This window comes from Prosopis cineraria, unplaced genomic scaffold (genome assembly GCF_029017545.1).
Source record: "Prosopis cineraria cultivar Desert tree isolate PC_DT_omini unplaced genomic scaffold, ASM2901754v1 PC4, whole genome shotgun sequence".
Classification (NCBI taxonomy): domain Eukaryota; kingdom Viridiplantae; phylum Streptophyta; class Magnoliopsida; order Fabales; family Fabaceae; genus Prosopis; species Prosopis cineraria.
The window spans coordinates 39,874,537-39,900,919 of record NW_026555335.1 but is presented as its reverse complement, the minus strand read 5'-3'; the positions used below and the strand labels follow the sequence as shown (position 1 = coordinate 39,900,919).

At 31.2% G+C, this 26,383-nt stretch overlaps 2 protein-coding genes across 2 annotated transcripts; one reads left to right on the top strand and one right to left on the bottom strand.

Annotated features, from left to right (window-relative positions):
- The first annotated feature begins 13,904 nt into the window (after positions 1–13,904).
- On the top strand, positions 13,905–14,438 carry LOC129309021 (uncharacterized). Its single transcript, XM_054950368.1, has 2 exons — positions 13,905–14,105; positions 14,289–14,438. The coding sequence occupies exons 1-2, from the start codon at positions 13,905–13,907 to the stop codon at positions 14,436–14,438; spliced, it is 351 nt and encodes a 116-aa protein (XP_054806343.1).
- An 8,897-nt stretch (positions 14,439–23,335) lies between these two features.
- On the bottom strand, positions 23,336–25,269 carry LOC129309483 (cytochrome P450 71A1-like). The gene is made up of 2 exons (XM_054951077.1): positions 24,251–25,269; positions 23,336–24,129 (listed from the first exon to the last, which is right to left on the bottom strand). Exons 1-2 carry the CDS (start codon positions 25,211–25,213, stop codon positions 23,506–23,508), a joined length of 1,587 nt encoding a protein of 528 aa, XP_054807052.1. The 5' UTR covers positions 25,214–25,269; the 3' UTR covers positions 23,336–23,505.
- Positions 25,270–26,383: the final 1,114 nt, after the last annotated feature.

The window sequence follows — 26,383 nt, the reverse complement described above, 5'->3', positions numbered from 1 at the left end:
TGACATGGTGCCACATGATGTGAGGTGGGGCGTCACGTGGCCTATGGTAAGAGCGACATATGGAGAGTGACATGCTGCCCATGTGGCATGAGGCGTGGGTGACACGTGGAGGATGACATGACGCCACGTGGCGTGAGGTGGGGCGCTATGTAGACGATGACATGGTACCATATGTGTAAGGGAACCAACATTTCTTTTCAAGGGCGACAAAAAAGTCACCGCTAATTGGTAACTTCCACGGCAACAAATGTCGCCACTGATACTTAACATTCAGAGGCGACAAAATAGTCGCCACTGCTGTGTAGTTTTTACGGTGATAAAATGTCACCGTCAATTTTCAACTTTCAATGGCGACTATCATTTGACTGTGATAAATTTTCTTTTCTGTGATGACATTTATTGCCATCGATTCTCAACTTTCAGCAGCGATTTTTATTGTCACCGTAAATTGAATCAGCGACAAGAGTTCTCACTGTGATATTGTGGTGACTTTTTATCGCCATTAAAAACTTTCAGCAGCAACATTTCAATTTTTTTATAGTGATACCATTAGAAAGCTCTCATCACATATGATAATTTTTATGAAGGGAGTTTTATGATTTGAAGAGTTTACAAGCACGTAATGAAGCATATGAGATCTTGAAAGTTCCATTAATGAAAGGACGAAACTATCACACACATTGGAAGAAGATGAACTAGCGCGAATAATAAAATGGAAGTGGGGAGGCGAGGAACTAGTTTTCCTCCTCATCTCAAGGATGAGCACATTTTTAGAATGGAATATGGAGTATATAGATTTTTATCTAGATGGGCCAGATTTTAAGTATTATTATATAGTTTTATATTATATTTATTAAAATAAAAATTTATAAAAATTATATAATAATTTTAGTAAATTTTTTATTTTTAATCTAGTCTAGATTTAATTTAGAGAATCTAATTTAATATTAAAATTTATAATTAATATATATTAATTATTCAGATGTACTCTGTATAGTCTAAATAATTATATCCACAAAAAATGTGGATTTTATTCAAAGTTTTAAAGTTATCTCATCTTGTTTGACATCAAGACATGATAGAATGAGATCAAGAAATTTCATAAAAAATTATCATTTTCACTTTTGGAGACACATTAAAAATACTCAAGGTATGGTTAATTTGTTTTGTAGTGCATATAATTTTTGTTAACTCATTTTCTAAATCAACAAACTTTTTTTATCAAATAAAATTAGAGTTTATGCATTACTCTTAATTAATAGAAGACTCCTTCTTTCCTATTTTTTATATAGCCTACTACTAATAAAAATTGAATTTTTATTTCTATTTTACTTAAAAAGTTGTTTTCTCATCTTAATACTCGAGATAGTAGTAAAAAATCATATCAACATTTTAAAGATGTAGGCAGACATGTTTAAAAATCTCAATATATTCTATATCTCTATTTTTATACTCAATTGAAGCAAAATTATGCATATATATATATAATAAAATAAAATTAATGAAATTAAAATTGATATATTTTAAAATAACTAAAAATCACATATATATTTAAACTTAATTATGGATATTTGATTAAATTGGGTGATGGTAGAAGACCCATAATGCTTGCTGGGGTTACTGAAACTAAGTCATTTATGAACTTGAATTTTAAACATTGAAACAAATTTTTTTGTAAAAATTAATTAGTTATCACCTCCGTCCCATATTATATGACACTTTTTGAGGTATTCAGTGTCCTAAATATAAGACATTTGGACAAAAATAAAGTTTTATTAATGATTTTTTTAATATTACCCCTTTCATATATTCTCCCTCTTTAATATTCTTTAACAAATGAACAGCATTTTTAAAAATTTAAATTTTTATTTTAAAAAAGTAAGGTTATAAAGTATATTTAAGGAACTTTATTGATATGTATGATTTTATTTTAAATAGCCTTATAATTTGAGGAACAGGAAGTACATAAAAGTGTCATAATTTTTTCATTACCAAATATTTTTAAGTAATTATTAAAACTCACAAAACATATATAATTTTATATACACACTCGAAGCTATTTAAAACAAGCATCAAGATATATTAAAATTATAAAGAAAAAATGATATGCATTAAATAAATGATATTAATGTTGTGTCTAGCTAAAGAAACATCCATTGTTTAAAAAAAGGAGAAATGGAACTATGCACAATTTTTTTAAAAAAGCACCAGCATAGATTGACACTACTGTCGAATAGCACCAAAATTAATAAAAACTAGATTTTGTAGTAAAGTGCAACCTAGGTCGTCTCCCTAAGAGTCAATAGAGTAACTATTTAAATTATGATTATGAAAAGGTAAATAATGGGGGGGTTTTTTATGATGAAATTAAAAACTAAATTATAAATAAATAAATAGAGGAAATTCAATTAAGAAAATTACCGACAACAAGCAGCGCAATCAATCACAACCCAATCACCTAAATTTAACCTTCCTCGTCTACAAAATAAATTAATTTTATTCAACTTTATTATTCTGGTTTCATTATAATATTTCTCAAATTATCATTCAAGAATTAAACAAGAAGTTAAGTTATAGATTAATTGAAATCTCCTTTAACCCACAACCTAACAATTGTTTTATAGCCACACCAAAAACAAAGCATGGATAATCACCCAAGCCAAGCCAAATTACTCTTACAATGCTATATCAATCGATTATAGCAATTAAAACCTCAGATAAAATTTATAACTCAAAAATTATGCAATAAAGCTACTCTAATCAGTAATAGTAATTAAAGCATAAAATTTAGAGGTAGAGAGAAGAAGAGAAAATTGGAATAAAGCTAAAATAAAATCTTTCCTGAATATTAAAGACTCTGATTAAAATTTAGGATCATGGTTTGTGATTGATCACACCAAAAAAAAATTAGCTCTCCATAGAATTAAAAATCAAACAACATGAAATGAAAAATTGAGAAGCCATCACCCAAGAAATTGGAAGAAGGAAAGACGAATGGCGATCGCTGCTCTGTTTCCCTTCTTTTGTTTTTTTTTCCCAGATCGTGCTTTCTCTCCGTCCCCCATCTATTCATATATATATATATATATATGAAAAGTGGACCCTAATTAAAAATTACACTAAATAATCCAAAATAAATTCAAATAAAATTTTAAAGATTTGATTCTTGATTTGATCTCCAAGCATGCCCATATTCTTCTTATCCAAAATATTCTTCATCAATATCTTTCAAATTGATTAATGCTCTAAATAAAGTAAATGAAATGGATGAGAGCCCAAATAGAGATTGATTTGAACTTAAATAAAATATTACAATCAAAATTAGTTAGATTAAAATCAACCCCATAAGCTATAAACAATGTCACTGCATAAAATGAGTTATTTATAATCATGATATGGTAAAGTGAATGTATAAGAATATACATGCTTGGGACCTCAAGCTCCATATCAACTCTCTTTTATTTGCTACTTTCCATCCTTATCCAACTCAGTAATTTCTCTTGAGCCATATATTTTTCTAATGACATCTAAAAACAAAACATTGTGTGCTCAGACACTATACTTATAGAGGCTAAGTAATTGAAAACAAAATAGCTAAAAATACAAAAGAGGAGAACCTATCAAGCATTTACCATTAGTTTTACAATGACCCACATCAATGAACATAACAAAGTGTAAAGAAATTCATAGATATATGGAATAATCATAATCATGAGTGCTAACATTGCTAGAGAAATACTTATTATTATACCAAAGTTAACGTGAAATTTGCAATAATGCATTTTTGTATGCTTTTTATTTAAGATACATTAATTTAAAAATTTCTCTTATTGATTTAATATTTTTTTAAGAATAAAATTTCTGCGTTCAAAACATACTTGATATTGGTACAGTAATATTGATTCTCTAATTCAATGCTGATTGATTTGGGTATTGCAAATATTTTTTTTGCATTTTTATTTTTTGAATTTATTTCCATCTAATATAATAGTTGATTTTGTGTTTTTTATAACACAAGTAGTTAATTTGTTTATACATGCTTTTTTTACGTGTTTTTTTATAATGTAATTTTATATTTTTCATAACATGAGTCATTAAAAAGTAAATATTTTTATATGTTTTCCCCCAAAGTTATGTGCATATTTTGTGTGAATTATTACTTTTTTTTTAAAGCTACCAATTCAATCAATTTTTTTAAATGAACAACTTAATACTTGAATAGATATAATTGCATATAGTACAATATCAATTTTAAATCTAAGTATTTTTGTATATATTATTTATACTTATTTTGTTAAAAAAATAAACAGTAATTACATATTTTAAAAAACATTTCAAATATGTATATATAACATATAAAAAAATACATAACTTTTGCAAAAAAAAAACTTATTATTGGAAAATAAGATTTGACGAGGATCAGCTTGTAGATGTTTAAAATTGATATTAGTAACATTCCATCATTAACTATTTTTTTAATGCAAGAAAAATCAAATTTGATTTGATAGGGAGAGATAAGGCAATAGATTACACCACCCAAAAAAACCTTAATAAGTGGTTCTATAGAGAATAATATCATGAAGAAATAAATTAAAATTGCCAAAATTAAAGATTAATGAGCAAAATTGTCCACATGTCACAAAGGTAGTGAAATAGGGAATTGCAAGTTTATGTAGTCCTATTTGATTTGATGTTCTGACTAACACTAAACTGAGAGATGGCATACACTTTGCCTTCCTTCAATTGAGACAAAAACTTTTAAAAGAAAGTTCTCTTCATGATAGTGTGAACATGTTCACCCTAAAATAGTCACATAGAGACATTAAATAATTCCAAAATATAATAGAAAACAAATAAAATAACAATAAGTAATAGAAAAATAGAAATAAAAAAGAAGTTGCATCAAATAATTCTAATCCGAATTCTAATCTACTAATAGTTTCTAAGTGAGCCATCAATTTGCAATTTCATAATTTCATTTTTTTTAAAGTTCAATAGAATGTTAGAAACGATATTGAAAATACATCTCAAGGTGATGTAGAACACCAATTTAGAAAAATAACCACGTCTAACTAATTGACTATTATTCAAACGTAAACAGTCATAAAGGTTAAGGCTAGGAGAACTATTAATTAGCAATAGTGAGTTTAACAATCCATTAAAATGAACTAAAATATGTAACTAGAGTTACAAGATGTGGAGCAAAATGCATCATGAAAATAATAAGAGACAATTGAAATTTATATACCTTTTCAAGAGGTAGAAGTGAGAAAAATCAAATAAGAAGATGATTATTTGGATTTATTTATCTCGAATCCACCTTGTAACCCATCATATCAACATACAAACTACCCAAATTCTAATCCTCCAATCTTGTTTACATATATAAAAAAGATGCAACATGATAATAGTAAGAGACAACTAAAATCTATATATCTTTTTAGAAGTTGGAGATGATAGAGATAGAATAAAAAGATGATGATTTTGATTTATCTTTCTTGAATTCACCTTGTAACCCATCATTGTCCACATGCGAATAACTCATTCTAATTCTCTAATAGTTTTAGAGTGAGTTGATAGTGTGGACAACATCAAATTATGGAGCCATAACTTGCAGCACGCAACATAGTTAATTCTCCATAAATAATGAATTAAATCAAAATATAAATAGAGAAATAGAAATAAACAAGAAGTTGCAAGATACGAATGCACATGAACAAGTCAAATAAGAGCACAATTGATTTAAGTCTTGACTAGCATGACTGGAATAATGGGTAATCAATTTAAATAGAGGCTAATGTGGGTAACAACTAATTAAGATGGAAATGAATTCAAAAAATTTAAAAAATTCAAAAAAAAAGTTCAATATTTCATCAATTAAATTAGAGAATCAACATTATTACACCAAGGTCAACTATGTTTTGAATATGGATATTTATTCTTAAAAAAGTTACCAAATCAATCAAATTATTTCTGAGGTAAAATGAAATTTGCAATAATTCATCTTTGCATACTTCTTGTTATTTAAGACACATTAATTTAGAAATTCTTATAATTGATTTGGTAATTAATTAAGAATAAATATCTATATTCAAAACATAGTTGATATCATTATAATAATATTGATTCTTTAATTTAATGCCAATTTATTTGCTTCATGCAAATATATTTTTTATATTTTTTATTTTTAAAATCATTTTTATCAAATTTAACTATTGATTTTGTGTTTTTTTTATGATATGAGTGGTTTATTTATTTTTATATGCTTTTTTTTCTTGCATGTTTTTGGTATAATGTGGTTTTGTGTTTTGAACACGTATACTTATTCTAAAAAAACTATCAAATAAATCAAAATATTTATGAATTAATGAAAAATTTGTAATAATGCATATTTGTATACTGCTTATTTAAGATTCATTAATTTAGAAATTACTCTAATTGATTTGGTAGTTTTTTTAAAATAAACATCCACATTTAAAACTTAGTTGACATTGGTACAGTAATGTTGACTTTCTAGTTTAATGTTGGTTGATTTGGGTGTTGTAAATATTTTTTTTGTGTTTTTTATTTTTTGACTTCATTTTCATCTAATTTAATTTCTGATTTTGTGTTTTTTTTATAACACAAGAAATTAATTTTTATATGGTTTTTTTAATTTCCTTATGATGTAATTTTGTATACTAAAACATAATTTACTTTTAATTTCTAAATTTTACGCAAAAGTAAAATTCAATGGATTAATTTTGGTCAAACAAAGAAATTCAAAGGATTAATTGCATGATTTTAATAAATGAATTCATTGCACGATTCCAATTTCCTGAAAAAAATTATATATGCTACCAGCTTATTTATTTCAAAATGTTAACAATATATAATTATTTTTATAAATGGATTCATTGTATGATCTCAATTTCTATGAATATCATGACTATTATTTACATAAATTAAATAATCAAATCATGAAATTAATTGATTGCATATGCAAATATTATATTTTATTGAGAAATTATTTAGCTTGCAGATACATGTGTCACTACAGGCGAGAAAGGTGGAGCTAAGGTGGCTTGCTAATGTTTTAGCATGTGTGCTTTGGAGTCGTTAACAGTCATTTATACTGTATATAATATACAATATATTATACTTTAATTTATTAATTAAATACATTTTAAAATTTTTATTTCATTTTGAAAAAAAATTCAAATATATCCTTCTTTTAATAAGAGAGGGAAAGAAAAATATTTAAGAAATACAATAATGATGGGTAATTTTGAAATAAGATTCATTAATGAATAATGAATGTTTTTTTGGCAAAACGTTATATATTATGAAGCATCAAATTGCTCCAAAAAAATATTTTATAAATTATGGTGGGTGGAGGTAGTAATAATTTAAGAAGCTTCAAACATTATCCAACTTTAACTAACATTTTCAATACTTGAGAAACTGTGAAAAAAAAGTCCTCATTAATTTTAAAACTAACTACCATATAATCAACACTTAAATTAATTTAAAATTTAAAATTCAGCTGTATTAACTAATTGAATAAAAAAAACCTTATCCACTTTAATTTATGAGTTTAAAGTATATCTACGTTTTTTCATTAAAAAATAAGAGTTTAAACTCGATGAATATTGGAGCTACATGAATTTTGTCCTCTAAAACATGTACCCCATCACCAAAGCATTGACTGATCCGCACAAACGATAATCCATGCCCACCTCCTTTTTTTTGGGCCTGGTATGGTACGTATTCTTGGCCTTGCTACTCTATTTTAAGTGAGGTAGTTTAAGTTGAGATACAGACAGCAAATTTTATCACCAAAAGTCACATTTCACATTTTTATCACTCAAACTCAAGATACTGAGTTAACTAGCACAGTCACTTGTCACTTTAACAAGCGTTTGGTAGTATATCTGCCCCTTTTTTTTAAACATCAAGCAGAGTATAGTGCTATAAAATCTTGCTTATCCAACACATCGTAACCATCCATTCTGTTGTTGGCGGTTTGATTATCAATCAATAAGCTTATATGTACACAATTTTAAAGGTGTTTAGGGATGGGATGAGATCAGGACAACTCATCTGAAATGGCTTCTTGTTTTCATTTAGGACTATGGGACCGAGACATCCTAATAAAATGAACAAAATATGGAAGTGAGACCTAGATAATATTTATTACTAAATTACATAACTTATTGAGTCTAAAGTCAAAAAAATATGAATATATATAAATTTAATCATTGAATTACAACTAACTACAATTTAAAGTGACATTAAGAATATAATCAATACACCAAGTACAACTCTTAAAAATCATGTACTGAGGAGGGCAAGAGAGAGAAGCGATGAGTGTCGTAGAGAGAGAGAGAGAGAGAGACTCCGGCGTAGTTGCTGGAAGAGAGAGATGTGCTTGCTCGAAGCAGGAAAAAAGTTTGATCAAGGGGAAGTGAATTCTCTAACGATCAGGTGCTATTTCCTCGTGAGGAATTGTGGATGCTTGAGGATGAGCTCTCAGTGGAGAATGAGGCAATGGAGAGGGGATGCCTGACAATGAGTCTAGGTAGGGATACTGATAAACTAAGGAAGTCAAATAAATAAGCATGCACAAATGGAAAGGATGAGGTAGAAGAGGAGGACGATTGGTGGAGCAATGATAAGTGGAAAATAACAATATCAGTGCAAATGACGTCGCGTGGTCCTAACGTTATCATCCCAGAAGAAGAGAAGAAGCGACTGGCTATAAAGTGGAGTAATACTCTCATTGTCAAATTACTTAATCGTATGGTTCGATCAGAATATATGGAGAGCAAGTTACACTAGATGTAGGGAAGAATGGGAGATGTGGAGGTGATCAACGTGGGTGCTAGGTTTTATGTGGTGTAGCTCAAAAATAAGGATGACTATGAGTTGGCATTGACAGGAGGCCTTTAGTTATTGTTCGACCATTATCTGGCTATCCAACCATGGAAGGAAGACTTTGAACCAGATAAAGAAAAGATTACAGAAAAGGTTGTAATAGTGGCAGTGAGAAAGAAAATTGTAGAGGTTCATCGATTTGGCCATAAATAGAGAAGATTATGGCCAATAGAACAAAACTAGATTCACCGTCGAGTTATCAAACCTCAAAGAAAGAAGCCATATATACTCACATGAAACCCCCTTATGAGTAATAATAGAACCCTTCGCAATGCTAAAATAGGAAGTAATTTCCCCATTGTTAACACCACAAAGACCGAGAAATTACAAGCAAAGTACTAAGATTACACACACAAAGTAGTTCTTCACACTCTCTCACACATTTTCTGAGATCAAATTGACTCCATTTAAATTTGTTTATACAATTTTCAACTCTTAGATCTACTACCTTTCTCCCTCCACATGAATTTGTGATTTAATTTTGCATAATTTAGCTCCTCAATGTGAATGGCATGTACAAAACGTGTAAATTCATTGGCATTTATAGCTCAGGCACCAAATGCATTGTATAAGATCACTGCTTGGGTATGTATTGCTAAGCTCCCTCTAGATAATTATGATAAGTGTATTCTATATGTGTTAGGATCCCAGATAGGGCGAGTCCTTAAGGTTGATATGACAACAATGAAGAGAAAGAAAGGGTGGTTTGCTCATCTCTACGTTGAGCTTGACCTGAACTCAGCTCTATGCCTAGTGATCTTCATAAATAGAAAGGAGAAGAAGATTCAGTATGAGGGAATTCACCTCATTTGCTTCTCATGCGGCAAATATTGATATGAAGCTAAACAATACCTTGAGAAGAAGCAAAGTCAAGATGATGGGCAGAAGCACATCAAAGAACAAGGGCTCTCAACATCACTACCTGTAGAAGAAGATAACCATACGACAAGTGATAAATAAATTTCTAACTATGCCATAGAGGAGACTACAGACTCTACTGTCCGGTATGATTCATGGATGGTGGTTCAGAGAGGATGGAGATTCCAATTCATTAGTTGGTTAGAAAATTAGGTGCATGAAGCTCAACGTGATTTTAAGGAACGATCGCATTTTAAGGGGTGAAAATCTCACTTTTTAGTTCTAGGGAATGAGGTGGCTAATTTAGAGGATCAGATCTCGACTAAATTGGCAAAGAGATTACCATTGAGGGAGGTTACTAATTTTGATACGTGCAGATTGAGTCAAAACATAGTGTAAGATTCTGGTGCTAGAAGGAAACAATTACATGGGTCAAAACAAAGGAATACTAGTGGTCCACTAAAAGAGGTTCTGAACAGACCAATATCAAATGAAGGAGTTTTAATGGGCATAGATATTTTGAGCAAGGTTAAGGATAGATTAGACTTTTCTGCAAAGGATATTATACACTCATAGTCCGTTTTGCCATATACGGATTTGGACCAAGTAAGGGAGATGGAGGTGTACATGGATCATGAATCTGAGAAGTTAAAGGAGTAAGGTTGCATAGAAGTCGAGAGAATTGATATGATGAAGGATGATGACCCCATGGATCTGAGTGCATGCCAATCTATGGCATTCCACATACATTTGAACCCACTGTCCTCAGTGCAGGGAGATGTGGTAATAGGTGATCAGGAAAAGTGTGACTAACATGAGTTGTGTGTTTGACTCTCCTTCTCCTAAAATAAAGTTTCTTATAGATAGTGAACAGAAGAAAACCAATATTCTTATTTGGAATATGTGGGATGTTAGAGGAAAGGAAGTCCCAAGATTGTTATCGGAGTTATGTGAGCATTACAAGTTTGATTTCTTGGCTCTTTTAAAACCTAAGAAGGAGAGTGAAAGAGAACAAACTTTAGCACAGAGGGTGGGATTGACTTAGTTTGACTGTGTGGAAGCTAATGGTTACAGTAGAGGAATTTGGTGTTTTTGGGGGGAGAATGTGGATTTTTGGGTTAAAGAGAAACATGCATAGGTTTTACGTGAAAGCTTTAATATTAGTTCAAGGAAGGAATGGGATTTAACAATTTCTTATGGTCACCCGAATTATGCTCAACGCCAGTCTTTATGACAATCCTTACATGGTGTATTAATGGTGACTTCAATACCACATTACATAAGGAGGATTGTATTTCCTTGTTAACTACTCAATCTCATATTGGTCGTTATTTCAAGAAATGGGTGGATGAATTTAGGGTGATTGATTTAGGACTTTAAGGTCCTAAATATACATGGAGAAATAATAGGTCACATAGCAGAATTGATTGAGTACTTGTTAACGCAAGGTGGTTTGAGTATTTCCCTGTAGCTTATGTTAGAATAAATATGTATTTGGGGACATTAACAAGCAGAAAGCAATGTTAATGACCAAATTGAAAGGCATTAATCTGAATCTTAGTATGAGTACGAACACTGAGAGTTTAAAAAAAGAACATGCTGATCTCTGGATCAAGTTAGAAATGATTTTAGTGTAAGAAGAGATTATATGGTTGTAAAGGTCAAGGTGTAATTAGTATGCTCAGGGGGATAAGAATATGAGATACTTCCACACAGTGACACAATGTTGAAAGAAGCAGAAATGCATAAAAGCTCTAAAAGGTAAGGATGGAGAATGGATTTATGATAGTGAGATCTTAAAGAAAGTAGGGATTGAGTTCTATATATAATTATATGCTGCAAAACTAGCTTCCTCGAATGATATTGTTTTTAGTAGTTGCTTCCCAACAGTAGAGGAGGACATCATTGAGTCGTTAAGATATGATATAACTAGCCTTGAAGTTAAAGGTACAGTGTTTGTAATGGGGCCCCTTAAAGCCCCGAGCCCAGATGGGTTAAACCTTTTGTTCTTCCAAGGTCAGTAGGAGCTTGTAGGGGATTCTATTAGTCTAGTAAAACTTCTACAATCTTGAACTGGTGAGGCATATCAATGTGAAAAACATCATTTTAATTTTAAAGGTGGATGTTCCAGAAACTTTGAAGGATTTTCGACCTATTAGTCTTTGCAATGTAGTATACAAAGTAATCACGAAAGTGCTTGTAACTAGACTTAAATGTCTCATGCCTAAAATTGTAGTGCCTAATCAGTGCAGCTTTGTTCCTAGTAGACAAAGCACTAATAATATTATTATTGCACAAGAGATTATCCATTCCTTCCGCAAGTGAAATGGGAGAAGGGGGTTTATGGAATTGAAGATTGATCTTGAGAAGGCTTATGATAGAGTCAGGGGGAGTTTGTGACTAAGTGTTTTGAAGAACTCAACATTCCTTTGATCTTTATTAATCTGGTGTACAAGTGTTTATCGACGGCTACTATGCAGATCATGTGGAATAGTGAGAAAGGTGATACATTTACTCCGTCCAGGGGGTGAGACAAGGTGATCCTCTTTTACTATATCTTTTTGTTTTAGTTATAGAGAAACTAGGGCACATGATACATAATGAAGTTGATCTAGGGAATTGGTTTCCATTTAAATTAAAAAGGAATGGATTAGCGATATATCATCTCTTCTTTGTTGATAGTTTATTACTTTTTGCTGAGGCTAGTATGGTGTAAGTAGGCTTGTTAAAGGCTTGTCTAGACGACTTTTGTGGCAATTTGGAAGAGAAAGTTAATAATGTTAAGTCTAGAATCTTTTTCTCTCAGTGTCCAAAGAACTCATAAAAAGCTTCTTAGAGTTTACAATTCCAAATGACCTTGGGAAGTATTTGGGGACACCTTTACATCATAAAAGAGTGTCAAAACATACGTATCAACACATTTTGAATAAGATAGATAGCAAATTATCCTTATGGAAGGTGAATACTTTATCTATGGCTGCTAGGCACACACTGGCTTCTTTTGTGGTGGCAGCATTACTAGTGTATACAATGCAATCTACTCCATTACCAAAACACATATGTGAGGAGATTGATAAGAAATGCAAGAAGTTCATATGGGGTAATACGGAGTCACACTAGAAGATACACCTAGTATCTTGGGGTAATGTATGCCAAAAGAAAGAGAATGGAGGACTGGGGCTGTAAATGGCTAGCCGTCAAAACAAGGCATTTATGATGAAACTTGGCTAGGGATTAATTCATTAGTAGGATGTACTATGGGTGAAGCTTATGCATGAAAAGTACAAATGTGGTAATGACATAATTCCTAAGGTGGAGATTCAAAAATGCAAATCTAGTACTTGGAGGGGAATTAAGGAAATATGGAATGAGGTTACATCTAATGCAGTATGGTAGGTAGGTAATGGCTCTATGGTGAGGTTTTAGCGTGACTGTTGGCTCCCTCATCATGAACCACTGTTATAGTATGTGGTAAAGAGTGTTTCGGAGGAAATTAGTAACGACATAGTAGACAAGTATTTGACACCATCTGGTAGATAGATAATGGCTAAATTCACCAAGTATTTGCCTAGAAATATAATTGATGTTTTAAACAAGATCTCAAGCTCTGGGGATGAGGATATACCCAAATAAAGGTGGTCGAATAACAAAGAGTTCACAACAAAGTTGGCTTATAGCAGGCTTTGCAATAGCACTGATGAGTTATGAAAACATTTATAGAGTAAGATGTGGAAGAGTCTTGTACCCCAGTGTAATAAAACTTTTCTGTGGCTTTGTGCTAGAGGAAGGCTTATGACTAATTCTTTTGATGAATCTAGAGGTATTTTGTGCAATACGTCCTATTCCTTATGTCCTCACAACTACGAGAACATAGTACATGTCTTGTGAGATTGTCCAATAGCAATGTCATATTAGGAGCAATTGGTGCATCCTAATAAATAGGTGACATTTTATGAATTTAATGACCATGTTGATTGGTTAGATTAGAATTTTCTCAATGACATGTAGTCAAGGGAGTTAAGTGGCATGTTTGGTTCGCCATGTTATGTAGACAGTTATGGATTAACAGAAATGTCAAAATCTTTCAAAAAAAAGCTACTAGTGTGCATGCAACTCTTGCTCAAGTTGCAATGGTGAGGTGGTCTAGTCTAAATCTTATAGACGAAGGGAGGGTGAGAAGCCAAGGAAAATGGAGAGCTTTAAAGATAGGAACTATCAAGATTAATATTGATAGGGCATGTGGGAGAGATGGTGTAGTGGCTGGGTGTGGAGGTATAGTGAGAGACCACGCTGGAAAGACAATGGGAGGCTTTTTGTATCATATCAGTCAGGCGAGCAATCTAGATGCGGAACTGTAGGGGGTGATATGGGCTCTTAAGAGAGCTTGGGACTTACAATGGAGGGAGATTGATTTTAAGACGGATTGCGTGGAGGTGATTATGGTACTCAAGGAGGGAATCATGATTCATCACCTAGATCAAAATCTTATATTTGAGATTTAATGTATGATGCAGAGGGTGAATCTACTATGGTGTGGTCATGATGCTAATACTGTTGCTAACAAGCTTGCCAAAGAAGCCCTTGATCTCGCTGATGGACCTATATCCTTCATAGATCTACCTAAGTGTATTTATGAGTTGTTAGCTGCTGATTTAAGGGCCTAGTTCCTTTTGTGCTTTTCTTCTATCAAAAAAAGAATATAATCACAACACAAACGAACTCCAGGCTACAAAGTACTATAAAAACAGCATCATTTGGTTAAATAACTTAAGTGAGCTAATGGTTATATGAAAAATAAAATAGATAAATTAAATACACACACACTCTCTCTCTGTAACTTTAACTGAATAAATAATTCTTAAATGCTTATAAAAGAAAACAAAAAATATAACAATATATTTGGGATGAGACAGGACATTCATATAGCAATCCATATCCCATCTCACCACGAATGTATTTTGTCTCACAAAATATCATCCTATTTTATTTTGAGTCAAGAAAAATTCATCCCGACATAAAACCGAGCTAACAGCAACATGCATAAGGATAAACGCACCTAAATAGTTCTATAAAGGTGGGATGGACTTGTCATCTTTCGCCACTAAATTTTATACTAAAATTATTGTCTATAACCTGAATCAATAATAGTAATATATTATGGGAATTCAAGTCACTCTTTCTTCACGCCACCAAGCGCCAATCCTATCTATTATCCTATTTTAATTTTATAATTAATCAATCTGAGAATGATGCACTTACCCAATTCAACCACGTACTGATCTCACCCACCAATCAATCTACAACATTTATTCAACAATAATACCAATATAGAAAATAAAATGTAAAAACAAACTAATCAAATAGAGCATCTGTCATGCTTTAACTATACGATATATCTAGTGAGTTCTGAACTTTTTGAGTATGGACTTGGTTTGAGATACAGTGGAATCTTTTTGCTGACAGTTAGCCCCAATGTCTCCTCCATGTCTATGTGTTGAACAGTGACACCATTTACAACAGGAAGCTTCCAGTCAAACCAATATAAGAGATCAACGAGCATGGATTCCATAGTAGCAACACCAAACATCATTCACAGACAACCTCTTTTTCCTGAACCAAATGGTATGAAATTGAAGTCTTGTCCTTTGAATTCCACATCATTCTTCTCAAATCTCTCAGGAATGAACTCTTCTGGTTTTTCCCAGAAATTTACGTCTCTTTGAATTGCCCGCGCATTGATGTACGCTATCGTTTTAGCCAGAACAATGTAGCCTCTCACGTCTAACCTTGATCTTGATAATCTAGAAGGAATGAGAGCAGTTGGCATATGCAATCTTAGAACTTCTATGACCACACATTTCAAGTAATTCATTTGATTGATGTCTTGCCCTTCTACCTTTGACATGGTCTCTACCACCCGTCTTACATCTTCCTGTGCTTTCTGTATTTTCATTTGATTCATCACCAGCTCTGGCATGGCCCACTCCATTGCTGTTGAGCTTGTGTCACTTCCTTATGGTAGTACATGGGTTATTACTCATCCTACTAAAGAAGTCTTTTTAAAACCTTCTCTGGAATTGAGCTCCCAACCTCTCCTACCTTAGTGAAGTTGTGGCCAACCCTGATACCATTGAGTCACTTTTTGGTGGGATTAGGAATAACTTATGTACCACCTTGAGAAAAGTTAAGCCAATTGTGCGAGTAGTTAAGGCTCTAGTCTAAAAGACTCTCGGTCGAGCCTGGGAAAGCTTCAAAAGACCCCTAATGGGGTGAGGTGAGGACTGTTACATAAAAAGCCATAAGGAACTTTGTCAATGGACCATAAGAGCGACAAGGCTCGAAGTTAGGATGAGATTAGCTTGCCTTCATCGATGCCGAGTGTAACATCCCAATTTAAATTTTAATAGTTAATTTGGGTTAATAGAAATTTAAAAAAAAATAAAAAATATTTAGAGGTAAATAAATTAGTAGAAAATAATCATTAAATCTAACTTAGGATATAATTCTAAATTAAATTTTTTTAAAAAAAATTATTATTAATTAAATAAAAAAATAAAAAAAATATTATTAAATTATTATTATAATAATAAAAAGGAAAAGGTTTGAAAAAAAAAACGAAGGAAGGAAGAAAACGTGCAGCCGCCTCAATAGTAACAATAGTAAAATAAAATAATAAAAAAAAGAAAAGAAGAAGAAAGAAGAGAGAGAAAAGAATAAAAAAAATGTGTGGGACCCACTGAATTTTTATAAAAACTCACCTTCCTTCATTTCCTCATTCATTCCTGCGCGCGAGCTGAGGCGGAGAGAACGCGAGTCACCGGTGCGAAATATCTAAATTTTTAAGGTAAGAGTTTTTAATAGGATATTTAGGGTGTGATTTTAAGCTTTTCAAGACTAAGTAAGTGTTCTAAAATTTTTTCTTGGTCATCCTTTTTCTTTGGTTTCTGAGTTTGTAGTGGTAGAAAATTTAAGATCTGGAAGAGGGATGAATTTATGTTGAATAAATATGATTTTTGAGGTTGTCAGTAGTATAATAAATGTTCTAGAGTATAAATTTATTGATGATCTTTGAATCTGTGGCTTATGGATCAAATTCTAAACTAGATCTGAAAATATATGTTGATTTATTGAGGTTTAGATGATTATTTGGGATGAGAAATGAATTATTATTGCTATAGGATTATGATTCTAAGCTAGAGACTTAATTTTTAATTTTTGGGTATTTTAGGTACGAATTTATGAAATAAAAAGAAAATTTTGATAATAAAAATTAGTTTAGAAGTTGATTTTTAGATTATTAATGTTTATTGATAATTAAAAGAGGAGTTAAAAATTTTACTTAATAGTATTGACTCTAGATTTGTATTAAGATTGAGATTAGGAATTATGTTATATTTTTAATTCTATTATTAGAATTATTTTATTAGTTTCAAAAATTGAAACTAATATTTATAAATAATATGTTATTTGTAGATTGTATTACTGGTGAAGATTGTGGTGAGAGAGAAATTTTAAGGAATAATTTATTGAAAAAGCCACAAGGTAACCATGCTTTTAATTTGTGATTAGTGTTACTTCATGTTAATTGGGTGATTATTGAGAAAATTATGAATTTTGTAATATTGTATAATTGTGCAATATTATTATGAATTTGTTTGATTATTGTGGGAGGTGTTGGGAGACTTGCTATTATTGTTGTATTTATGTGCCACGTGGTACGCCCCTATTGGAGCTCAATAGGTGGCTTGTAAGGGCTCGGGCTAATCTACCTTTGGCCGGGTAATTTAGCACCGAGTGAGGGCTACGGCTCGAGGTTAATGGAGGGATATAAGGATGGTTGTTTTGTGTGTATTGTAACATTTCTTATACTTGTTGGAATTATATTATTTTTAATTCTCACTTAGTAAGCACACACTTAACTGTTTGTATACACTATCATAAATTGGCTTTGGTTACTGGGACTTTTGAGTCTCATTATGTGGTTAACAATTTTCAGGAGAAGAGCCACGAGTGACACGTGGAGGAGTCCCAGAGGCTTAGTGGTATAGATCCACTGTCTCTTTTGGGTATTTAATTTATGATTTATAATGTGTTATATTGCCAATATTAGGGCTTTTTGTTTATTGTCAATTATATGAATATATAAATGTAATCATACCTTTCAAACTATTTCTATTTTTGGTACAATTTGGGTGACTGTAATTTTAATATTTGGTTTACTTTGGATTGGTTAAAATGGCATGATTATAAGGCCAAATAACTGGCTTGTGTTGAAAATTGACTAAATTGCTTATTTTACTTGTTGGGAGTATAAGGATGGACAAATGTGATTTAGTTTACTTGTTGGGAGTATAAGGATGGACAAATGTGATTTAGCCTAATGGCATGTGGGAGGTAAAAATTTATCTGAAATGTTATAGTGTGTGAGTTGAAGCCAATTATAAAATATTTTATATTGAAATTATTGATATAAAAATGTGTTGGGTGGCTGTAACCCAACTATGGTTGAGTTAAATTATTTTAAAAAAAAAATTTTGGTGTGTTACACCGAGAAAGTTGCCCGCATCATCATTACCAGTTCATCTTCTTTATTCTTTCTTTTGCCTCATTTTTCTAATCTTCTTCTACAAAACCCATAAGAGGGTTTAACCAAAACCTAAATCTCACACCTTTCAATTCATCAACATTCTCGCGTGATGGAAGAGCCCGAGCACAGCCTTGAGTATAGGAAGGGAATGAAATTTGAAGCCTTGATTTTTTACTTGTAGAGCGATATAGGCTTGGAGGGGAAGGAAGAGTTTAAGCACAATCCGAGTTAGTCAAATTCAAAATGTTGATTTTTTATTGAGACCCATAGTTTGTATTGTATTATAGTTATGAGATTATGGTTTTCTAATTTGTCTTTGGGTTTTCTATTTTAGATTAATCTTGTAATAATTTTTTATGTTTTTAGGTTTGATTCATTATGGTTTCTACTTTGATATCTGGGTTCAATATTTTTAAATTAACCCAACATTCATTGAAGTTTCATCTCCTTGGCTTTATCACTTGGGTTTTAGCGTGGTTGGATGTGTGTCAATGGTCTTTGTGGCACAAATTTTGCTGAATCTCTGCTTGGTTCATATAAAGAGAACTTCAAAAGTATATAGTAATTCTTTCAAAATAATCTCTATATAATCTAGAGTATACAGTGGTTATTTAAAAAGACCCACTGTATAATGTCAAGGAAAATTTTTTTAAAAGAAACACACTATACAATGGTTCTTTCTAAATAACTGCTGTATAAAAAAAATAGAGAGAGAGATTATATAACAATTCTTTTTAAATAACTACTGTATAGCCCCTTTTTCTGAATCTTACCTCAACTATACAGCAATTTTTTTAATAATCATTATATAAAAAGTGCTATATATAACATTTTTTTTAGTAATGAAACTGCAGATTTTAACTTCTTAAAGAATGAAAAATACAGTTAACAAACGTGCGTCTGAGAGAAAATGGCATAATATAAAAATCCAAGGTCCATCAATAATTTTTTTTAAAAAAAAATTACAATATTATTTATCAGTTTTGAATAAAATAGGACTAATAATCATCTCAAATTCTTCAAAACACACAAATGGACAAAACTTAGGTTCATTACATCATGTAAAGATAATACTGAATACTTGAAATTTTATCACAATATGTAAATCACCGTGGAATGCTACTGATCATGAGGTCATTAGACACTGTTGCAGAGGCATAGCATATATGATAGATAGGAGGAGGACGGGGAGGTAATTAAAGTAGCGGAGAAGAGAGGGTGATGTTGGGAAGTGGGTACTAGAAAGTGACTATGTGTCGGATGTAATATCTTAAATTTTAATAATTATAATAAAATAATTATAAGTAATTTCGAGGCACATAAAAGGAATTTCAAGGCATGCAAAATTACTAATAATTTATTGAGGACTATAAATTTATAAAATAAGCAAAATAATTTAGAGAGAGAGAGATTTTTTACCCAAAATAGAATAAATTAAAAGAAGTTAATTAAAAAATAAACATAAAAATAAGAATAATTATAAACAAATATATATATATATATATATATATGTAAAGAGTAGATGTAGCATATAAAATATTGGGGTCAATATGTATAAACAAATAATTAAAATATAAGATATTAACACAAATGGAAAAAAAGGGGAAAGCTAGATATATAATATATGTGTGTCCATATATATATATATAAATATATAATTTATAATATAATATTGCATATAAAAAAAAAGTGGAAGGATGGATTGGCTGAGCCCATGGCCCATTCCAATCAAATACGGGGAGACCTAGTCAGATAATAATAGGGGAGAGTACTCACACACACACGAGGCACTTTTGTTTCCGCGGCACGAACTAAGAGACAGCGAGAGAGAGAGAGAGAGTACGCGTGTGAGGGAGACGTTGAGAATTTTAATGTTTAGGTTTTACGTGTAGATATTTCAAAAGTGATTTTAATCTTTTTAAAATTAGACTCTCACTGAGAGCACTTATAACTTAAATTCTTGCTGTGCAATTACTTGCAAGATTAAGAGAAACAGGTAAATTGGAGTTTTTTTATGTGTATGTAAACTTTATGTTTGATAACAAATGCATATAATTATAAATATAATTTTAGAAAATTTATATGTTACTTAAATTCTGTCAAGCATACTTGTAGTTTGGCTATATGTTATTGTTACTGTTTTTTTTTAAATATGCTTGTAAATGTAGGTTAATAAATTTTACTTGATGAAAATGGTATGTATTATTTAAGAGTAATTTAATTTTTTCAAACATGCTTGTACCTTGAGTTGATCAAATGAGATATTTTTATTTCTTCTTAAGCATACTTGTATACGGTGTAATTGTTGTATATGTGCAATATGCATCGGAGGATGGGTTGATAAGGAGACATTGCAAAAAAAACAATTGATTAGCAATAGAAAATTTCGTCGCTAATCAGTGAAAATTCCATCACCAAACGGATTAGTGACGAAATATTTTCCTTGATAAAAACACCATTACTAATTCTTTAGCGATGGAATTTGCAATTCCGTCACTAATTAAGGATGGAATTAGAGACAAAATTGCAATTCCATCACTAATTTTTGACAGAATAGTGACGGAAATTTTCCGTCACTAAATAAGGATAAAATTATTTTGACTTTGTGATGAAATATATTTTGTCGTTAATTTTTTAATGAGCTCATTCCATTGCAAATTTATTAGGTGAATCAAAATATCATTGCCACGTCACTTGGTAGATCAATGTCACCTTACCACCACCTAGTCACTCAGTGGACCAATGCCACCCTACTATTATGTCACCGCCACGTCCTAGTCACTTAGTTACTTTCAATTGTGCCTTGGCTAGGTTTGAACTTGCAACCTCATACTCCTATATGCTTTTGCGTCCATCTTATTGTCAGTTGAGTTGAAAAGAATCTTCAATTTTAATTGATAAATTAAATATATAATACTTAACCACACACACACATATTAATAAATATATTATTTAAATTATTATTAAATATAGTATTTAAATTTAGTTTTTTTAACATTATATTTATTTATTAATATGGAAAAATTAATTTATATATAATGATTATTTCTATTATATTTTATTTTAAAAAAATTATTTTTGATAGTAAATTTAATATTAAATTGAAAAATATTTTATTATCATTTTATATTATATTATAATTTGTACCTATATAATATAAAATATTTTAAATTTTTATTTTATAATTATTTCATTTTATTTTTATTTTTAAATAAGAATAATTAAGTATACAATTTAAATTATTATTAATAATATACAAATAATTAAAAATAATAAATTATTTTAAATTATGATTTTTAAATTATTTATTTATAAAATAACAATAAATTATTAAATAAATTCTATATAAATATATATTATAAATAATAAAATTAAATTAAAAATAATTTGTGATGGAATTATGACAGAAAGCTTTGTGACAGAATTTTCAATCACAAATTTCATCATTAAATTGAAATAAGATATTCTAACCATTAGCGATGAAATTTTTCATCAGTAAATTATTTTCGACGGATTAACAATGGAATAATAATAAAATTTTAGCAAAAAAATATTCAGTTACTATATTCCATCACTAAATTAGCGATAGATTAGCGACAAAAATTTATTCCGTCACTAATTCGCTATTTGTTTGTAGTGAGATGATGATGTTGATGCATATATGATTTAGTAATCACATGGTTTGCCTCTACTGGGCACACAGTGGTTGGCATTTTTGGAGCCTCATTTCTCAATACTTACCTAGCCAGGCTTGTAAAGGGGAAACGTGAGATAGTGGCACCTCCCAATTGGATTCTTTAGGGAGGAAAGTTATAGTCTGGGCTTGGGCTTTGTACCTTTAGCCGGCTATATCTCAAATACTGGAGAAACTTGGTCAGTCTAGCATGTAGGTTAGGCCATATTTAAGTCTATAATTCCAGTCAGCAGAATAAGGCTGGACGGAGTAACAAGGGAAATTATTGGTATTGCATATTAACATGTTTTGAGCTATATCCTATGAAATTCTTATGTTATAACTGAATGATTCTTATGAACTCACCTGTATATTAATTATATAATTGTGTGGTTGTAGTTTGTACATGTATGGTTAAACTTTGGGTTACTGAGACATTAGTGCTCACCCCTCTCTTTAACATTTTAGGTAAGCTTAGTGGAGCAAAAAGGAAACATCTGAAAGTTTAGGGTTTAGCTTAAATAAGTTTTAAGTCCCATTTTAATTTGTAGAATAATCATTTGTCAATATAGGACTCATTTATCATTTGAGTTGAGTTTTGAAATTGCTTATTATTTATTTATGACTGAAAAAGGTATTGTTGGTTGAGGTCTAAGGCCATAAAAGTTGCTTAATGGATCTATTTATAATAAATATTTTAATATAAAATTTTAATTATCGAGACATTTATTGAGATAAATATTTGAGTATTTATGGTGAGATGTAACTCACGTACAAGCTTTAGCAAGCCTAGACTTTTGATAAACAAAATATTTATTTTTTTGGTTCTTTTCTATCTACCATGATAGGGTGTTATTTATGATTTTAAATAGTAAGTGCAAATATTTATAACCATTGTTGCCTTTTTTTTAACTAGTTTAATTATTTTTATCAAGGCTGAACTTTAAATATCTATTTAGTAGATGCAATTTTTATAACCATGGTAGTTTTTTAAAATATATATTAACTTTTATTTTTTTATCGTGATCATCTTTTTAAAATAAATTTTAGAATTAACTTTAAATCTTCATACCATGGTAATTATTTTTATTAATTTAAATTTTTTTTATTACAATTGCATTTAGTTAAGTTTTTAGCTAGTAAAGATGGGGTGTTACATGGGATTTACGCAGAAGTAAAATAACTTTAAAAAATAATTAGTGCTTTGAACTAATTGTTTTTTAAAAAAGATAAAGTAACTTTATCAATAAACATATTATATTTCACAGAAAAAACAATCCCTGTACAAGTATCACATCAAATTTCCCCAACAATGCAAGCATAAACTAAATTAAAAATCCACACACATACATGTATAATCCAGTACAGCAACCTTGTTAGCAATTTTTATTTAAAACGGACTACCAAAACAATTTTGAAACACATATCATGCATGACCGCCGCCACAGATAAAAAGCCCAAAACTATGATGCTATATATCAGGTGCGTACGGTGTTGGTTGGACACAAACTGGGAGTTTCTTAGCGACAGTAAGACCAAATCTCTCACTCATGTCTATGTCTTGAGCAGATTTATTACCTGTTTTAGGAAGCTTCCAATCAAAGCAATACAACAGATTACTTAACACACACTCGAGTGATGCGATCCCAAACGAAATTCCTGGACATCCCCTTCTTCCCGTACCAAAAGGAATGAATTCAAAGTCTTGACCTTTGAAATCAACTTGGCTGTTCTCAAATCTCTCCGGTGCAAACTCTTCTGGGTTTTCCCAAAATTCAGGATCTCTTTGAATTACCCACGCATTCACAAATACAGTTGTTTTTGGAGGAATATAGTACCCTCCCAAAGTCACACCTGATGTTGTCTCTCTTGGCACCGAAAGAGCACCCGGAGGATGTAACCTTAGAGTTTCTTTGACCACACATTCCAAGTACTTCATTTGCCTCACATCACTTTCTTCCACTTTGGATTTATTCCCCACCACTCTTCTCACCTCTTCCTGGGCTTTCTTCAATGCTCTTGGATTCTTCATGAGCTCTGCAAAACCCCATTCCAGAGCTGTCGAAGTTGTGTCACTTCCTCCCACGAACAAATCCTGATGATATAATTATCAAAAAGAACCCTGTTTAAATAGCTGGTGTAAACTAGCCAGCCTCAGAGATTTAATGTATAACATAAAAACAGATAGAATCATATTCAGGGGAAAAGAGAGATACGATTATCATGGCTTTGAGGTCGGATTGGTTAAGTTCGATATCTAGCAGATCATCTTGTTGAAGTTTGTGGAGAATATCAACGAAGTCTCTCTTTTCTGATTCGTGACCACCATCATTCCTTTTAGCTGCCTTATGCTGAGCGAGCACCTCATCGAAGAAAGCATCTAATTCTCTAAACGTAGAATTCAACTTGGGAATTAACCCAGTAACAACGTCCATCCATCTCAATGAGGGGCAGAAGTTTCCAAAACTGAAAGCTTGCATTAGGACCATCACTTTCCTTGCAAAGTCGCCAAAGCTGCTTTTACCATCGGCTGCATCAAACTTCTGTCCAAGAAGACATCTGCTCACGATGTTGTTTGAAGTTGCAAGAATCATCTGAGACATGTTTACAGAAGCCCTATCACCATGATCAGCACATGCTTGGCGAATCTTGTTGACCAAATCCGCAACTTCCTCCTCTCTGATGTACTGAAAGGACCGAACCCTTTTAAGGCTGAGAAGTTCAAGAGCACAAATTTTCCTCTTGAGCCTCCACTCTTCACCATAGGGTAAGAAACCGATATCCGTGCATCCATAGAGAAGTATTTTTGCAGCTGTGGTTTGAGGCCTACCGGAGAAAACGACGTCGTGGGATTTGGTTATTTCTCTGGCCATGTGTGCAGAAGAAACCACCAGAGTTGGGGTTTGACCTAAGCGGAGCAACATGAGAGGGCCATACTTGTGGGATAGAGCTGTAAGAGAACGGTGTGGCAGAGTGCCGAGCTGGTGAAGATTGCCTATGAACGGAAATTTTGGTGGGGACGGAGGCAGGTTGGGTTTGTTTCTTCTGTTTGTTTGGAGTTTGATGAGCAATGAGATGGCGATGATGAAGCAGAAGAGAGAGACGAAGAAGGTTGAGTTTAGCTCAAATAGCAAGTGTTTCAGAACCGCCCGGAGAAGCATGCTTGTTCTTCCTTCCATGGCAGAAATGATCGGAAAGGCCTACTCAACCAAGCTAAGAAAAATAGGAATATATGGCTGGAGAGCTAAGGTGATGGTATATTTAATGGATAAGCATGGCTGCTGTATTTTTTATTATTTTATTTCCGTCCGAAATTGAAAAGAGAGGAATGATGAGGGTGTTTCGAAACGGAACCGATTTCGGTGCCCAGCAAGCGGCTGATTTTCAATTTTAATTTTAATTTTATATTTTATAAAAATAAAATTTATAAACTTTTTTGATAAACATATTTATCATCAATTTGAACAGTATTGATTCAATCTAAAGTTAAGAGTAATTCAATTTAATATTATAATTTTCATGAACTGACTATCTAAATGTACTCTGAACGAGACAGATTTAATATTAAATTTTTTAATAATTTTTTATTTTATTTAATTTTTAATATTTTTTATTTTAATAAATATAAAATTAAAATAAAAATAAAAACTTTAAATCTAGACCTTATAGATAAAAATTTAATATTGAATTTAAACTGTCCAGAATACATTTAGATAATTAATTTATGAAAATTATAACATTAAATTGAACCATTCAAATTAAATTAGTATTGTTTAAATTGATGATGAATATATTTATAAAAATTATAAATTTTATTTTTATAAAATATAAAATTAAAATTAAAATTGAAAAAAATTGAACTATTCAGATTAAAATTTAAATGATCCAAATCTTGCTGGACGATGAGCACCACGGTGAGCACCGAAATTAGTTCCATTTTGAAACCTCACCCAACATCGAATCAGAAAGAAACAACAAAATGGTTTTCATGATTCAACTAATTAAAGTGACAGTCAAACTAATAATATAATAATTAAATAAAAATAATATATATATATATATATAACATTAATTTGTCGATGGTATTTCGGATCTTGATGCCAAAAGCTAGACACCTAGATTAGAGTAGCTAGAAGCAAAAATATATTGGCATAAGCTCACAATCTCAAAGCAAAACATTAGAGTTAGAAGTATGCTGTTATGTCATGACTCACAAGCTTCTAATCTCAATGTCAAAGATTAGATCATTAGAGTTGGAGACAGAAGTTAGAGGAAAGGCTAGAGATTGAGCCTGAGCCATAAAGGAGAGAGATCAAAGATTAGAGAAAAGAAAACAAAAGAGAATTAGA

What these genes read in the sequence shown, in the direction of transcription:
- LOC129309021 (XM_054950368.1), top strand. Translation starts at nt 13,905, where the DNA reads ATGGTGAGGTGGTCTAGTCTAAATCTTATAGACGAAGGGAGGGTGAGA. An exon ending in TTTTGTATCATATCAGTCAG is followed by an intron (nt 14,106 to 14,288) that starts GCGAGCAATCTA and finishes TGTATGATGCAG; the next exon opens with AGGGTGAATCTACTATGGTG.
- LOC129309483 (XM_054951077.1), bottom strand. Translation starts at nt 25,213, where the DNA reads ATGGAAGGAAGAACAAGCATGCTTCTCCGGGCGGTTCTGAAACACTTG. An exon ending in ACCTCAAAGCCATGATAATC is followed by an intron (nt 24,130 to 24,250) that starts GTATCTCTCTTT and finishes TTATATCATCAG; the next exon opens with GATTTGTTCGTGGGAGGAAG.